Genomic DNA, 18,320 nt, shown 5'->3' on the forward strand with positions numbered 1-18,320 from the left:
CATGAGATTAAAGGAAAAAAGCAGAACAAAAGGGATATATACAGTAGAACCCTATTCTAGAATTAAAAAAAAATATCTCGGCTGTTATCTGTGGTTCTCCTTAACCCTTTGTTGTATTTGCAAAGTTGCCCTTAACAGACTCACTCCTATAACCGGGGGGGGGGGGGGGGGGGAAGCACCTACATTAAAATATATTCAGTGCAGCTGAGTCACTTGATAATAAGACAAAACAAATTTCAGTAAATATCCAGTCATAACCCCAAATAAAATGTCGTTGCCACATGGTCTGAAAGTCCAGAAAGGACACTGAAAATCAGAAAAGACTAGAAACAAGCTCTAGCAACAAGGCTAATGAGAAACAGAAAGCTCCCCAGCTCCTTCGAGCAGAGGGAGGCTGCATGGGAACTATTGAGCTGCTGCACTACAGATTATCACTAATGTCAGCAGAGCAGGTCCTGGAAGGAAACGCAAAAAGCAGCAAGGGCATCCCCTGTCTGGGAATTTGACCAAAGCAAGCCAACAACTTCTCCTTCCTTGCTGGAACTCAGGGGGAATTGGGACACAGCAGTGAACACAGGGGCCTCATTCCTGCCAATGGAGTCAACATCAAGAAAAGGGACAGGTACTAAACAACAACAAAGACGACAAAAAAAAAAAAAAAAACAGCACAAATAATTTTTTTTAAAAGACTTCACCCATTTATTTGGCAGAGAGACATACAGCGAGAGAGAGAACACAAGCAGAGGAAGAGGGAGAAGCAGGCTCCCTGCTGGGCAGGGAGCCCGACACAGGGCTTGATCCCAGAACCTGGGATCATGACCCAAGTGCAGGGCAGAGGCTTAATGACGGAGCCACCCAGGCGCCCCAGCACAAATAACTTTTTAATTACAATTGGGAGGGCTGCCAGAAGAAGTGTGAGGTGAGGAGCAAGAGAGCCAAATAGGTGAGTCAACAATGAGCCAGAAGTGAGCCAAGCAGGGGAGTCAGGCAGGGACAGCATGAACAAAGACCTGGGGATAGGGAAGGTCAGAGAAGCGAGAGGACAGAATGAAAGGGGGAAATTCATGAAGGACAGATCAGCCAGAGAGGGCCATGTTAGGATTTTGAACTTCATCCTAATTGCAAAATCAGCTTAAAAAAAAAGAGACTATCAGAGGCATGCAGGGGCCATGCTGAGGATATTCAACTTAATGTCAATTGTAATGTCAACTAATAGAAAAACGAAAGTGATCGGATGGGACGTTCAGGGAAGGAAGAGGGCGTACACCTCTGCTTTGAGCAAACAGGTAAATGCTGTTCCCATTCACTGCAGCTGGAAATACTAGGAGAACCAGAACCAGAAAAGTTGGATCAGGAACCTGCTTGAATTCAAGATGGCTATGAGGGGTGGACCCAGAGGTGGGGCAAGCGTCTAGCCACGCCACGGTGAAGGTAGAAGGAAGGACAGAGGCAGACACACACCTGGGAGTCATTGGCACGTGTTTGGTAATGACGCTGCGGCTGTCGATGAGATCTTCCAGGGCCAAGTGTAGAGATAGGAAAGCCAAAGCAGAGGTCACCTTGAAGGACCCCCACGTGCAAACGTGTGTAGCAAACAAGGAGCTCCTGTCAGAGACTGAAGAGAAGTGGCTACAGAGTGAGTGGAGTCCCCAGTGGGTGTGGCTTCCCGGCAGGCATGGAGAAGAGCACGTCAAGCTCGAGAGGCGTGAATTGTGCAAAGAGCTGAGTGAAGAGCACAGAAGATACAGGAGGGCTAAGGAACCGCCACTGGGCATACAACCCCCAGGGGGCGTGGGTGCCAAAGTGAGGCAGAAGCTAGATGGCAGTGGGCTGGAGAAGAAAAGAGAGCTGAGGGACGAAGGCAACTTTTTTTAAAAGATTTTATTTATTTATTTGACAGAAAGACAGCGAGAGAGGGAACACAAGCAGGGGGAGTGGGAGAGGGGGAAGGAGGCTTCCCGTGGAGCAGAGAGCCCAATGTGGGGCTCGACCCCAGGACGCAGGGATCATAACCTGAGCCAAAGGCAGATGCTTAACGACTGAGCCACCCAGGCACCCCTAAAGGCAACTTTTAAAGACATTGGGCTGTGGCGCCTGGCTAGCTCAGTGGGTAGAGCATGTGACTCTCAATCTCAGGGTCTTGAGTTCAAGCCCCTTGTTGGGTGTAAAAATCACTTATAGATATAATACGCACTTCTAAGATGCTGGGCTGTGACAGACAAGAGAGATAGGGTGGTGGTTGAAGACAGACCTGGACTGGGCACAGGTGAGAGCTAGGAAAGACAGGAGAGGCTCCAATGGGAAGGACTGTTTAAGGAGGGTTGAGGACCCAGGAGGCCATTTACAGGAATAAAGTATGAATTGGAGATGGATGGAATGATCCAGAGGCTGACAGACCTGGCAGGAAGGAAGGGCACTTCCTAATGAGCTATAGTGATGGTTAGCTTTTCGGAGGCTAAGATTTTTAAGTATGGAACAGATGATTTCCTTTGTAATCACGTACAAAGATTAGAGTATTAAAGGAAAATGTGGGTAGCTGGGTGGCTCAGTTGAAGCATCTTTGGCTCAAGTCATGATCGCAGGCTCCTGGGATCAAGTCCTACGTCAGGCTCCCTACTCAGTGGAGAGCCTGCTTCTCCCTCTGCCCCTCCCCTTGCTCGTGCACACGCGCTCTCTCTCTCCCTCTGAAATAAGTAAGTAAAATCTTAATAAGGAAAATGTTTCCCTGCTTAAAAGCGACACTCATGAAGCAGGACTTATTCAAACCGTAATCTGCCCCTAACCACTGTCTTCCCTCATTTGTCCTTATTGAAGTACCCTGAATTAAAAATATTTTCCCTTCCCTTAAGCTGCTGGTGTAAAATTAACAAAATTTTAGGCCAAAACATAGCATCAAGAGTTAAAATGAACTAGATTGCAATGAATTCTCAAAAAAGAGAACTAAGTCCTCAACATTCTATCCAATTCGGGCCTAATATCAGCCAGCACCCCTGGACGATTACAAATCCATTTCAGATTTCTTTATTGGCAATTTGTGTGTTTTCCAAAGAGCTTCAAAATCCCGTTAGTGTTCTGAAACCAGTCTTTCCATTTTCCACTCCTTCAAGGCTACTGGGGAAAGCCAACAGACAAGACTGGACAGCACCCTTCCTCTGCCACACACTATTTTAAATTCTTCAGTCACCTTTGACTCTGCCTGGTATGGCCAACATTCAAAGCAGCCGCCGGAGTCAAAGCAGTGGGAAGAACCACATGTCTCCTCTCAAAACAGAGACTGAGAGAAAGCTGTTGCCACATCACACAGAGCAACTCTCACACAAAGGAAGACAGATACAAGGAGAAAGTCATGAATTAAAATGCACTTCTCAAGATGGGCACAAAGAACAAGCAGCATTTTCTGAGTACCACCGTAAGGGCGGAGATTTGATGCATTTTGGGGTTAGAGGAGAAGTCATATACACACAAGGCTAAATTGTTTCTGGATATCAACCTAAACTTGAGCATACAACTTCCCAAAGGAAAATCCTTACGCAAATAGCGAAGGCTTTACCGGACAGGCTTTAACTAAGACACTAAGTGTCAGAGAGACTAGCGCCGTCCACGGTTTTCTGCCTGGAGTCATTGTTGCCTTATATATAGACATTTCTTTTTCCTTCTGTGTGTGAATGCAACAGCCTCATTAGGACTTTTCTCCCTGGTCTTCTCCTCTGAACAAATCTATTCTTTGTACAAAATTAAGTCTTGCAGGCTGGCCTAGGCACCCGCCATGTCCTTGAGATGTTCCTGCTCAGCGAGCTAGTGCACTGCACCTACGAACCAGCTGCTTGCCTCTTTCTGGAGGTGCAATCATTAACATTTTGAGCTAAACCATCCAATGTGCTCCCAACCCGACAGCCAGGAACTAACTCTACGTGAAGAGTTAAATGCCTCTTCCACACTTGAGGGCAGTAAAAAAACAAAACCCAAAAGCAAACAAAAAACAGAAGCCAGGCGCCTGGGTGGTGCAGTCGGTTAAGCACCTGACTCTCAGTTTCAGCTCAGGTCATGATCTCTGGGTCATGAGATCGAGCCCTGCATCAGGCTCTGAGCTCAGCAGGGAGTTTGCTTGGGATTCTCCCTCCCCCCCCTTTCCTTGCCCGTTTGTGTGCGCTCTCTCTCTCGCAAATAAATAAATCTAAAACAAACAAACAAAAAAATCCCAAAAAACAAAGAAGCTGTTGTGTTCCCAACCCAGGGACAGTCAGGGGTTAGCGGAGAAGAACAAAGGCACCCACCTCCTCAGCTCGGCAATGAGCAGCACGGTACAAGGAACCCCGAGGGTCATCAGAGAGATGTTGTTGATGGCCGGTTTGACGAACGCCAGGCATGTCGTCACCGCAGAAAGGACGCAGACCACTGCCTTGAACCTACCCCTGAATCAATGAAAGTAAACCAAACAGTTAGCCACGGAGCTCTGGTGGGTCTGGTGAATGCTGGCAGAGTGCAGGACCCGCGGGCAGGAGAGCGAGCTGAGAAGTGAGTTGTGCACCGAGTGCCAGGAGTCTCAAACCCACTCCCGCTCACGGGCTCAGGAATTGCACTTCTAGCAGTTCACCCTTAGAAAATAACCACAAATCTGACAGCCATTTCGCCAGGACAATGGTAAAATGAGAATCCATCTAAGTCCCCGAGAGTCAGACATGGTTAACTGTTTTCTTAGTGTTCCTTGATTTTCTGTATGTTTTTCAGAAGTTGTACAGCAGGTTCTAGCAAGGTCTTTCTGTAAAGGGTGAGAGCAGGAACGGTTTAGGTTTTGCAGATCCTAGGACCTCCGCAGCTCCCCAAGTCTGCCCCTGCGGGACGGGCGGGAAGGGAATGGGCGTGGCTGTGTGCCAATAAAACTTGATTTGCAAAAGCAGGAAGTGGACCCTTCTGGCTCACAGGACCCAGCCTGCCAGTTTCCGTTCCACAAGGTGAACCTGGAGGAGCTTTATAAGGAAAACAGGGACCATTTACAAACCACAACGTTCCCTAGTTTAAAAGAAAGAATCTGCACACCTGGGTGGCTCAGTGCATTAAGCAAGCAACTCTTGATTCCTGCTCAGGTCATGATCTCTGGGTTGGGAGAATGAGCCCCTGAGCCCCCAGTGGGGCGCCATGCTCAGTAGGGGGTCTACTGGTCCTTCTCCCTCCTCCTCTGTCCTTCCCTCACTCTTGGACATGTACGCATGTACATGCTCTCTCCTCCTCTCTCAAATAAATAAAATCTTTAAAAAAAAAAAAAAAAAAAAAAAAGGAAGCAAGAAAATACCATCCCCACACCCTTCAGTGGATGTACTTTCAGTAGAATGAGCCAGAAGTGGCGACGTGATCCTGGACATGCTCCTTCTTCTCTCCCTGGGACTCCATTTCCTTATCTATAAAATGAAAAGGCTGGACTAGATGACCCCCAAGGTCTCATCCATGACTGAAATTTAGGAGCACATAATTTTCCTGAAGTTTCTTTTATTCCTCATTAGCACAATTTACTTTGGCAATTTACTTTGGCCGCAAGCCCTGGAACAGGTCACAGTTGAGAAACTCATTTGAATGAAATTCCATTATAAAGAAATCAAAGTACACTGAAACCTCCAAAATAAAAATTTATCTCTTAAAGAGGAAAACCATTTATCATCAAGGTGCAGGAAATCATTGATCAAGCTGCCAACTTTCTGACCGGAATGAACAAGAATTGTAGCCCTGAACTTCAACCGGAGAGAAAATACGAATGCAGGAAAGTGTCCAGGCAGCAAATCCTCAGGAGAATCATGTTTTCCTCCTGGCCTTGGCTGGCATCCTAAGTTACTGGAGGAAAGGCTGTCTGCTCCAGCCGGAGGATGACAGCCCACAGCTCTCCTCCAACCCCCACCCCCAATCATTGCAAATGACCCTTGGAGACCCACCATAACTCTTTCACTGGGTTTTTGAGGTTCTATGATCTGCACTGAGCTTTTCAGCCTTTTTAGATTGGATAAACAGAAAAAAAAAAAATTAAAAACAAAACAAAACAAAACAAAAACCACTTGTAGGGGCGCCTGGGTGGCTAAGTGGGTTAAAGCCTCTGCTTTTAGCTCAGGTCATGATCTCAGAGTCCTGGGATCGAGCCCCGCATCGGGCTCTCTGCTCCTCGAGGAGCCTGCTTCCCCCCACCTCTCTGCCTGCCTCTCTGCCTACTTGTGATCTGTCAAATAAATAAATTTAAAAAAAAAAAAAAAGGCTTGTAAGTTGCATTAACTCTTTAGATCAACGGTTCAAGAGTTAGTGAAGGCAACAGTGATGTAAGCACAGATTTTCCAGCTAACAGATGTAGGTTCGCTTGCTGCTTTCATCACTGAGTAGCTGTGGTACCTCTTGGCAAGTTCTGAAACCCTCCAAACCTTGGGTTTCCCATATTAAAATGAAGACCCGCTACCCTATGGTGTTTCTAGAAGCATTAAAGCCCTTAACATAGTGCCTGGTACATGGCATGTGCTAATAAAATCCACTATTAATTGTTACATTCCCAGTGTTTGACAGTAAATGCTATTTTAAATAGTGTTATTGTGAATAATAGCTCCTCTCAGGGAAAACCTGATGGGGCTGGTGTAGCAATCCCCTAAGGCTCTGGAGGGTATTACCAAACAGTTCAAAGGCAGCAAGCTTGACAAAACTTGCTTTAAGGAGAACAGAGCCAGACACCGCCCATGTCGGTCCAGAGGTTGAGGAGGAATGCGCTTCACAAAGGCGGCCAAGCAGACAACACTGCAACGGGCAGAAGTCCACACAAGCCACAGACAGCCCACCTGACCCGAGTCACCTGAGGACCTGGGGACAAGAGAGCTGGCCACACCCAGGAGCATAGGGTTCTGACAAAATGCTGTCATGTCGATGACACCTGGCAACCCCTGGTCTCTGGTCCGCCTCTCCACTTTCCAGCCTATTATGGGCTCAAAGTGGAACACCAGGTCAGGGTACCCCGATCACCCCAGCTTCCTCGATTCCCCCAAATCAAAACAGCCAACACCAACAACATAACATAACAAAGCTGCTGCTGGTGTTTCCATGAGCCACCCTTTAGAGCAGAGGTTTGCAACCCTGTCAGACCCTGTGCTCCTTTTCTGCAGCAAATACCTGGCAATGCCCCTTTTACTCTTCCAAAGTGCAACGGATTTTATGGATGATAAAACCTCCATCATGGCAACCACCAAAACCTGTTCACAAACTTCCCAGACGTCCCTCAAGGAATGGAAATGTCCCTGGTTAAGATCCATGGCTTTACGGTGCCTTTAGGGTGGCTCAGTTGGTAGAGCAACTGCTCAGGTCATGATCCTAAAATCCCAAGATAGAGTCCCACATTGGGCTCCCAGCTCAGCAGGGAGTCTGCTTCTCCCTCTCACCTTCCCCTTTTCATTCTCTCTCTCTCTCAAATAAATAAATGAATAAAATCTTAAAAAAAAAAAATCCATGGCTTTAAACTAACTTTTTTTTTTTTAAGATTTTATTTATTTGACAGAGAGAGAGAAATCACAAGTAGGCAGAGAAGCAAGCAGAGAGAGAGAGGGGAGGAAGCAAGCTCCCTGCAGAGCAGAGAGCCCGATGCGGGGCTCGATCCCAGGACCCTGGGATCATGACCTGAGCCAAAGGCAGAGGCTTTAACTCACTGAGCCATCCAGGCACCCTAAACTAACTTTTAGGACTAAAATGTAATCTAGGTAGAACAACCCCTGCCCAAGATAGTCACAGAATTACAGCATTTGGTCCTGGCAGGTCCCTCCATGTCCTTTTCTAAGGAAGGAACTGATAAGGCCCAGAGAGTCCAAGGCCCAGGTCCCCAGTCAACCAGCCAGAGCCACATGGCCAGACCCCAACCTGGTAATTTGGGACTCAAAAACTGGATGGGGTTATAAAGTGAGGGCAAAATCGTAAAAATCACAGCAGGATAAATCTATAAGAAATGGAAACAATTCGTCCATCATAGTTCTTTGTTCTATGGAGTTTTTTTTTCCTCACAACAAAAATGTCTAAACATTACTAATAACGATGAACAGCTGAGTGTATGACGATTCTTAGGACATTCTAGGCAAGATAGAAGAATTTTTTTTTAACTGGCCAATTATTCCTATTTATATGGTAAACTTTAATAATTGCCCTGCTATTCTAGACATTTTTCAAAAACACTTATCCATTTTAGCCATTCCTGATAACTTACTGAGTCCTTACTCTGGACAAGATACTAGACATCTTCTAGGATCTCCCCCTAGATTTCCAGCTCAATAAGGTACTCTTAATATCTGCAGTTTACAGATAAGCACAATGAGGTACCAGCTTTAAAAAAAAAGGTTGGGGGGAGCGCCTGGGTGGCTCAGTGGGTTGAGCTTCTGCCTTCAGCTCAGGTCATTATCTCAGGGTCCTGGGATCAAGCCCCGAATTGGACTCTCTGCTCAGTGGGGAGCCTGCTTCTCCGCCACCCCCACCCCCCACCTCTCTGCCTGCTTGTGATCTCTGTCAAACAAATAAATAAAATCTTTTTTAAAAATTTAAAAATTAAAAAAAAAAAAAAACTATTACCCAAAGCCATGTCTGTCGGATACACTCAGCCATCACACTCTGCTGCTCCTTCTCCAGGAATCTTATATGGGAACTACTTTTAATGTGTTTTTAGAAATATTCCAGCAGGGGCGCCTGGATGGCTGAGTGGGTTAAAGCCTCTGCCCTCCCACATTGGGCTCCCAGCTCAGCAGGGAGTCTGCTTCTCCCTCTCACCTTCCCAGGGTCCTGGAATTGAGCCCCACATCGGGCTCTCTAATCAGCAGGGAGTCGGCTTCCCTTCCTCTCTCTCTCTGCCTGCTTCTCTGCCTACTTGTGATCTCTGTCTGTCAAATAAATAAATAAAATCTTAAAAATAAATAAATAAATAAAATCTTAAAAAAAAAAATCCAGCAAAGTGTAGGTCACAAAAAGAAACATTAACTGGTAAACTTGGACAGCTAAGTCACATGATCCCTGATATAGAAATCCTGGTTTTGACATGAAGTCTTTGGTGTGGCTGCCACTTGGGACTCAGAGCTGCACTGGTCCCCCTGACCTGGCAGTGAGGCCCACAAAAAGGGGTTTGGTCGTCTTGCTCCCCCTGTCACTGGCAAGTTGAAGGTGGACCAATAGAGTTGAAATCCTTATGTATCGTGTGCTGCTTTCCCGTAACACATGCCTTTTCTTCATCTGCATCTACAGTTCCCATTTTTTCCTTCAACATGTGTGCGCATGTCAGAAACGCCAGGCAGGGGGCACCTGGGTGGCTCAGTGGGTTAAGCCTCTGCCTTCGGCTCAGGTCATGATCTCAGGGTTCTGGGATCGAGCCCCGCATCGGGCTCTCTGCTCAGCGAGGAGCCTGCTTCCTCCTCTCTCTCTCTGCCTGCCTGTCTGCCTACTTGTGATCTGTCTGTCAAATAAATAAATAAAATCTTTAAAAAAAAAAAAATGCCAGGCAGAAATCTCCATGTGCTACTGGCAGTACTGGAAGCGAACTCTGAGCATCCATCATGTTTCTAGTGCTCCAGGGTGCCCAGCAAGAGCCTCTCCTGAGAGGATTATTTAATTTGACAAATGAGGAAACAGAAAGCGAAAGAGTCAGGACGAGTCACATCGTCTGTAAGCAGAGAAGCTAGGATTCAAATCCAGGGAGTCACCAAAGCCAGGGACATCAACCTCTGTGGTGCTCAGGGCTCCAAAGGACTCTTCCCAAGCTGAAGACAGTGGGGTCATGTCTTACCAGAGAAATGGTGCCAGCAATAGAAGAGTCCCAAGCAGTCACCTCTTCACCTCTCTGTCCCATGGTTTGGTTTCATTATTAAAGTTGGCAAGCTTTGAAATTACATCCATTATCCCATTTTCTTTTCTCTGGCTCGTAACATTCCCTCACTCCTCACTTTAAGAAATGAAAAAGACAGGGGCTACCTGTGTGGCTCAGTTGGTGGTTAAGCATCCTACTCTTGATCTCAGCTCAGGTCTGAAAAATCAGGGTCCTGAGTTCAAGCCCTGTGTTGTGCTCCCTGCTGGGTGTGGAGTCTACTTAAAAAAAGGAAGAAGAAGAAGAAGAAAAATGAAAAAGAAAAAAGTTCTCTACTACGAACCCACTAAAAACAGTCACGTGGAATTTCAAGTGGCATGCCTAGAGAGCCACAAACAAAACCATTCTCTGGTCTGTGGCTTCCCACTCAGCTCCCAGGACTTGAAAGATCAGATCTAAGAGCAAAGAGGTTCCTCAGCTCTCTGCCTATCACCCACCAGGCTAAGAGCAGGTATGGAGGAGACTGGTGGCCACCTTCCGGCATGACAGGAAAAGCCAAGGTAAATGATGTTCCTCCACCAGAGCCTAAGATCCCCCGGCTGTGAAGTCCCCTCAGGACACTAGTTGGCACTGCCTGCCTCCGCCCTCACCCTGCCCCCCTTCTCCACCTCACCAGGCTTCCTAAGCACCCCACTCATTCTCCTGCAGCCAGTCAAGCAAGCACAACAAGACAAGAAACTGTAGACGGCCCAAGCCAACCTGCCACACACTGAGCCTCCTTCCTCCACTGAGGAGAAGGCCACAGCCAAGGGAGACCATGTTTCTCCTGAGACTGGGAACGCCCTTCTTGTCCCCTCTTGTCAACAGCTGGCTTGCTCACTCTAGTTTTTTGGATAAGTAATCTTGAGGATCCTTTATCTGTTCCATGATACTCAAAGAAAATACTATGTAATTCAAATCCTGCTCTGTACAATGAACACTGTACAGGTACTTCACCTGAAGGATGTTTTCTCCCTACCTCGTTGAAAAGCACATTTTTAGTATTAAAAAGTAACATGTGCTTTTTGTTTCCAAAAAAAAAATTGCACAACAGTAGATTAAAGGCAAAAGTGGAAGATCTCTCCCCCACGCCCTCCCCCATTCCTAAGAATAGCCAATGATAGTGGTTGTTTATTCTCCTCCTCTGGGCATTTCTTTTCTTTCTTTCTTTCTTTTTTTTTTTTTTGAAATTTTTATTTATTATTTATTTGCCAGAAAGAGACACAGCAAGAGAGGGAATACAAGCTGGGGGAATAGGAGAGGGAGAAGCAGGCTTCCTACCAAGCAGGGAGCCCAAGACAGGACCTGATCTCAGGACCCTGGGATCATGACCTGAGCTGAAGGCAGACACTTAACCGACTGAACCACCCAGGTGCCCTACACTAGACATTTCTGTGCACACACACAGTCATAAACTCAAAAAGAAATAGCTAATTTGTTCTAAAATTATTATATATATATCCCCCACACAGTTCTACCATGTGCTTTTTGCAGCCAGCAATGTTTTATGGACACTTCCCGACCTCCATCCATAGAGAACAGCCTTTGGCTTTAATAGCTCCAAAATTCCTCTTCCTCTTCACAGCACCAGGAAAACTGGTGCTGTGGGAGTTCTTTTTTTCTCCTAGTATAGCTCTTCCCCAAGTACACACAGCTTGCTTAACTGAAGCCATATTTAAACTATTTATCCATATACATATGGGTCCATATAAAACATAGTGTCCTACAAAGAAATATATGTGGGTCATATGTTCTAGAAGCATTTCTCATCTTTATGAGGTTGACTTTCTCTGGTTCCTTCAGATATTGACAAATCTCATACAGCTCCTCAGAAAGGCTTTCCCTGACCAAACTCCAAATGCGCACCCCATGTCACCTCTACCCCCTGTCCAGCTTCATTTTTTAACCATAGCACTTATCCTAACATTGCATTGTTTCTTTGTTCATTGATTTGTAGGCTTCCCAACTTCAGTATGAGCTCACCAAAGGTAGAGACTCCACTGTTTTATTTACTGCTATATTCCAGTGCCTAGAAAAAAATGCATATTAAGTGTTTAAAAAAATATTTACTGGATAAATAACCATTTAAGCCTCACAACAGACACTGAAATGCATCTCTTCCTGAGATTCTGGATTTCCGGGTTGGAGGGGTGTGGGGGTGTGTGTGTGTGTGTGTGTGTTTAGATCTTAGCAGAAGTAAAACCAATACCATTTGACAATCACGGGATCTACAGCTACAAGGACCAATTCCTTAATGGAATTCTTCTATAAACTTATCAAGTCAAAGAACTGGACTGGACTCAAGGAAATGTTCTAGCAGAAAATCAAAGGTCTTTGAACTACCATTCAGTAATTTCTTCCCCATTGAAAATCTTTCCACTTTTGTTCATATCCTATGAGGGAGACATCTGACTTTTTATCCCTAATATCCCATCAATTCTTCACCAAACATATTAAAATTCCCTCTTTCGTCAGTTTACGGTCTGACAGAATAAAGACTGGACATTAAACAAATATCTGATAAGCTCATCACAGGTGAGGCTCCGTTGCCTGCTGGTTTCCTGTTTTCCTGACACTGGGTACTGCACTCAGCAGTAAATACAAAACTGTAGCACAAGCTTACCTGTCGTTCCGAAAGACCTTTGGTAGATACCTTCTGGGGAACCACATGGCCAGAGCACACATCAGAACCCAAAGGATTGCAAGTTCATCGAGCATCTGGCCCAAGAAACTTAGGGTTGCGTGGAAGTAGACGGATCCAATTCCTAGAATCAATGACAACCAGTAAAAAAAGGTCACCATAGAAGAATAGACTCACAAATTCAACACAGGCCAGCCATTCAACCAACCACTGTCACAATCACCAGATCACACTCTCACTGAAAGAAGCAGCTGAAGGAAGAAACACACACCCCCTAGGCATGCAGACTTGAAGCCTAGAAAGAGGATTTCAAGCAGGGCCCCAAGGTCAGCACATCAGAACTCAAATAATGCCACAGTTAAACACTCCGTCCTCCTCCGCGGAGGCTTCAGGGAAGAGGCAGTCAATAAAAGTCAACATTCTCTCACTGTTAAGAATTCCCAATCCGCCTGTGGAAGGAAATGGAAATTATACAAGCATTTCCCAGAACAATGAAAGATCAAACACAGAGAATTTTCTTTGTTTTGATCCATTAGACTAAAGTCTCATCAGAGTTCAATCTTTTTGTGTGTGAGATTTTCTTCCGAAGTCCTCAGAAAATGGCGCTGGCACAGCACCAACAGGGTTACAGACGTAAGCCATGGAGTGATCATTAGAGTCACACCGGTATGCAGCCCGTGTTCAAAAGCATCCTCCTTCGGGCGTCAAAGCAAAATAAAAGTTCACAAATACGTCAGGGTGACTCTGGTTTACAAAAACATAATGTTCAACTAGGACAGGAAGTGTGCAGAATTCCATTTCCTCCCTTTCGGCCCCTGCTCCGACACGAATCCACTTACCCACTACAACTAAGAGCGTCCATATTAGGTAGATGCCACTGTTGAAGCATGTTGCGTACTGGCGAAATAAGCACATGCAGATGGGCGGTAAAACGAAAAATAAGACGTTGCTGATCTGGGGGAGGGAGGGGGGATGTAAAATGAAAAGATGAATATTAAGTAAAAGGGCAAAGAAACAAAACAGCGTGTTCCAGATATGACCCTTCTTCCAAACTGAGATGGATGTGGCCACACATCTTGTTCAAGCTGTTACATCTTTTATGTATGTATGTATGTATGTATGTATTTTTTATTTTTTAACTGCAGATATGGGGAAATTTAAGCCTTCTTTAATGGCCATTTGGGGGCTTCTTTCTGTCTCTTTGCAGCATTTTTACAGCCACTCCCATGATCGAGCTACGAAGGCTGCCCAGCCCCCTGTCCAGATTCACTTCTTTTTCTGCACAAGACTACCTATAAAGCCTTTTGCTCTACTTGAACGTACGTTTTTAAAAGTAAGGCCTACCCTAACTAATAGTAAAAAATAAAGTTTAATATGGAAGCAAGGACTAGACATTCCAGCTCCCCAAAATTTCTGCTAGCAAGGCCAGCTTTTTTCCTCCCACACCTACACAAGGCAGGATGCTTCCTAGTTTCCTGTGCCTGCCTTTGTCAGTTTCTTCCCATAATCAAACCTACTTTTAGGTAAAGATCAAACTTTCAGATTTTAGTGCGGATTTAAGCCTATTATCTTGGGGGGGTGGCATTTGGCTTTTCAAAAAATATACATATCTTCTCTAATATATTCAAATTGTCATTTCAACCCTTAATCACTATTTAAATATCATTAATGGGGTATTTTCCATTCCATTCCATTTATTTTCACATAAAGCTTTGAAGTCCAGGGTGAACTTCATACTTACAGCCCATCTCTATGGGGACCAGCCAAACTCCATGTGCTCAACATCCACAGGTGCCCAGGGATGACCGTACAGGTCAGCGTAACTCTGGAACCTCAGCTCTAGGGTTTTTTTAATGTATTCTTTTGTCTTTTTGTTTTTAGGAGGTCACAGCCAGCTCCTGGTTTTTTTCCCCCAATTTTTTTTAAATCGAGGCAAAATTCACATCACATAAAATTACCCATTTTAAAGTGTACAATTCTATGTCATTATATGCCCTTGGAATATGCAACCATCACCTCCGTCTAGCTCTAAAATCTTTCATCACCCCAAAGAGAAATCCTACACCCATTAAGCAAGTACTTTCCGCTCCCTCCCTACCCCCCAGACCAGCCCCTGGCAACTGTTGATCTGCTTTCTGTGTCTGTGAGTGTACCTATTCTGGGTATTTCATGAAAGTGGAGTCACACAGTCTATGACCTTTGTGTCTGGCGTCTTTGTGTCTGTGAGTGTACCTATTCTGGATAGTTCATGAAAGTGGAGTCACACAGTCTATGACCTTTGTGTCTGGCTTCTTTGTGTCTGTGAGTGTACCTATTCTGGGTAGTTCATGAAAGTGGAGTCACACAGTCTATGACCTTTGTGTCTGGCTTCTTTGTGTCTGTGAGTGTACCTATTCTGGGTAGTTCATGAAAGTGGAGTCACACAGTCTATGACCTTTGTGTCTGGCTTCTTTGTGTCTGTGAATGTACCTATTCTGAGTAGTTCATGAAAGTGGAGTCACATAGTCTATGACCTTTGTGTCTGGCTTCTTTGACTTAGCACAACATGTCTACGGTTCATCCACATTATGGTGCGTTCAGTACTTCCTGCTTTTTTGTGGCCAAATAATATTCCTTCATCTGAAGACCACATTGTTTATCTGCTCCCTCATTAATAGATTGTTGCAAATGGGGCTGCTATGAACATTCACGTACTTGTTTTCTTCTGGGTATATGCCCAAGTTGGCATTGCTGGATCCCATGGTAACTCCATGTTTAACTTACTGAGGAACCGCCAAGCTGTTTCCCACCGTGGCTGGACCATGTTACCTTTCCACCAGCCCCATACAAGGGTTCTCGTAGCTCTACCACTCTGCCAACGCTCTGGTTGTTTTTGTTCTTAATGAAGGCCATCCTCCAAGGTACAAAGTGGTGGGGACATTCAGCTTTTGAAGTTTCCTTTCTAACTGTGACTCCTAAATGACAGCAGGCAGAGGAAGCATGCAGAGTGGGAAAACCACAGCTAAGTCGAATGGAGCAACACCGCTGGGGAAGGGTAGGAGGATTCCACAAGAAAAGACTAGAAAAAAACTTTCACAGGTAGGAGGCTGGGGCAGATGAAGTCCAGAAAATCAAGGGCCTGGGCTCTTTCCAAAGACCAGTCCAGTCCCCGCTGCTGAACAACACAGAGGCAGCCCCACGAGAACCGTGAGGGTGGGTCTCTGAGTTGAACTAAAGGAGCCTGGGTAGAAAAGCTTTACCAGACGTAGGAAAGTGTGCATGTGCACAACTAGACCAAACACCTCAGCAACACCAGACCCCTGAGGCAGACAGGTAAAGACTGGGATGGTCAGTGACCTAGGCAGGCAGGCCTCTTTCAACATCTGGGAGCAGGAAAGGTTATAAGGGACTCCACTTTTAGAAAGGCAGGGAAGAGAGGAGGGAATTCAGTCAGTGGCAAGTGGAGAACCAGATCCTGGTTTCTAATATGGTCAGGGAATGGATGGAATATGGTCAGGGGCGGGATGGGTGCAGGGTTGCCGCCGGGGGTTAAGACTGAAGCCTGAAATCCCCAGTGGGGCTGCCCTGTTGTGCAGAAAAAGGTACTTTCCTTCTAGTTCATCTGCTCTGATGGCGATCTTTTCCTCCTTCTCACCGGAAAGGCCCATAAGCTACTTGCAGCCCAGGGTGAGGGTTTGGATAAATGGTGTCAGGTGTCCCAGCCAGGGTGCAGTCTCCAAGCTTAGAAACAGGGCCGCTCTCAGTCACTAAGCAGCAGGTAAGGAGGAACTGGGCCTAGGGTCCGCATACATTGTCAGCAGTAAGCTGTTGTTTGACTATCCCAGCCTTTAACTTTCCAAGGAATCCTTTAAAGAACGAGAGTTCTTCGGGAGTAAAAATGAGAGTGCTTCAAGACCATCCAGCACCCAGAAGGGCTCCGCAGGCTGGCCCATCACCCACAGAGCAGGGGCGGGCCCTAAGCTGTTTCCCTCCAACTCCCCGCCCCCCTGCCCTCCAGCTACACTCTGACCTCCTTGGCTGAACTCTTCGCTGGCTCTCTAAAAATTCTGACTTATCCCTGCCTTGTGCACCTGTGATACAATTTAAATGTGGCTCTCCTTGCCAGGAGCAGAGAAAGAATGAAAGGGGGAGAAGGAGAAAACGGAATTATTATACCAGAGATAACCCAAACCTGATCTTTCTCCTTTTAGATAGAAACGTGTTCTCCTGTTCCGTTCTGTAATTTTGTTTCAAGTCTCCTTGCCATCCTGCTCCAGGGGGATACCCGTTGCCCTCAGATTCAGTCTTCCAGTCCCTTTCCTTGCATTTATGTGAATACATACGTATCGTGTATTAGAACATCATCACTCTACTACTTCTCTCCTTCAACAACAGGCCAACAACAGGCTACGCCAAACTTCTCCTCTTAGTTCAGACAGACTGACCTCACTTGCTGTAAGTGCCACATGTGGCGGGGGTTATCTAGGGGAAGGAGCCCCAGGGACCAGCCTCTCCTACAATGTCAGTGGTGGGGGCGGCGGCAGGACACATTTTGCTTTTTACCTCGTCTTCATTGCCTCAAACCCTTGCAATCTCCCTTGCTCCAGCCAAGTACAGCCATCTGCTAAGCTGTCCCCCCAAGCTGGCTTTGTCAACTTGTGTTCTTCACTTGTTTTTGCCTTTTTGAGTTTGTATTTAAATTCTGGGTAACATACAGTGCAATGCTGGCTTCTGTGTTAAACACGTTTAAATGTATTTACACACTTTTCACAAAGGTATGAAGTCATTCATTACACCTGCAGGAAAGTCATGGGACCTCAAACATTTTTTTTAAATGCACGTATTAAGGAGTTCAACTTTGAAGCACCATTTGAACATCTCCCCAATGACACAGAAATCACCTTATTGCCTCTTCATAGCCCTCCTACCAATGATGGTCCACCTCCACCATGCCTTTTAAAGCCCTCCGTCTATGAAAAGGAAAAGACCAAATCAGAGGGACACTCTCTCCCCGAGACAAAAAGAAGAAGGAACTCCGAAAGAAATACAGAAAAGCAAACAAGTCCCGGTTAAAACACACATTCAGTGGCTCCGTTTCGTCTGAGAAATGAAACTTCCCTTCACACTTGTGTGGGTTACTGAAGTTGAATAGTTCAGCCAAGGGGTATTTTTGAAAGCCTGTTGTTGCTTTGGAGCACTAATTAGCTTAATGTCTGCAGAGCAGATTGTTTTAATTAAAAGGAAACCGCAATTTTAAAATGTATTAATTATTTCCTTAGAAAGTTCCTCATTCCACGAATTCCTCCGGAACATCGCCCCAAAATAATCTCAGGAACAGGCAGCAATCTCCTCCCAACGCATGGGAGTGTGCGCTTTCCCAGGCACACAGTAAATGCTGACAAAGCAACAGGCTGTGAGATTTTCTGAACAGAAGGTTCAGAAGCAGCTAAGGGGTATTCCCCGGCTGAGTAGAAGGTCTGGGCCTCTTCACTGCATGCGGATGTCTAATCCTCCACTCCATCGCTGCCCTCATGCCTCTGGGATGACCAGCTGTCCTGGCCTGCCTGGGACTGAGGAGGGTTCCCTGGGACACAGGCAAGGCCTGGACAAACGACCATACGTTGGCCACCCCACTCAGAAGACTTCTTGCAAAATTCCTGCCCAGCACCCGAACCCCATGTGGAATACCAATAATACCTTTGCCAACCTGTGTACCTCTCTGGGTTTGGCCATCACCACCCAAAAGATTGTTTGCAGGTGTGATCTCTGTGACACGCACACAGTAGCTGCCCAGTAAACAGACAGATCTAGCCATGAACAGAGACAGAATATATAGGTCATTCTGCCCTATGGGGACATGGGCCTTATCATATCAGG

General features: G+C 45.9%; 1 protein-coding gene across 2 annotated transcripts in view; it reads right to left on the minus strand.

Moving 5' to 3' along the window:
- Positions 1 to 18,320, minus strand: part of ACER2 (alkaline ceramidase 2) — a 30,487-nt gene that overhangs the window by 8,317 nt on the left and 3,850 nt on the right. Inside the window, exons 2-4 of one of the 2 annotated variants that reach the window (XM_059141635.1) lie at positions 13,304 to 13,418; positions 12,447 to 12,588; positions 4,275 to 4,412 (exon numbers count right to left, since the gene is read on the minus strand). In XM_059141635.1, the coding sequence (XP_058997618.1) occupies positions 4,275 to 4,412; positions 12,447 to 12,588; positions 13,304 to 13,418 (395 nt within the window). The remainder of the gene's footprint in view (positions 1 to 4,274; positions 4,413 to 12,446; positions 12,589 to 13,303; positions 13,419 to 18,320) is intronic. The other variant, XM_059141636.1, reaches the window with a different exon arrangement.

This window comes from Mustela lutreola, chromosome 12 (genome assembly GCF_030435805.1).
Source record: "Mustela lutreola isolate mMusLut2 chromosome 12, mMusLut2.pri, whole genome shotgun sequence".
Taxonomy (NCBI): Eukaryota; Metazoa; Chordata; class Mammalia; order Carnivora; family Mustelidae; genus Mustela; species Mustela lutreola.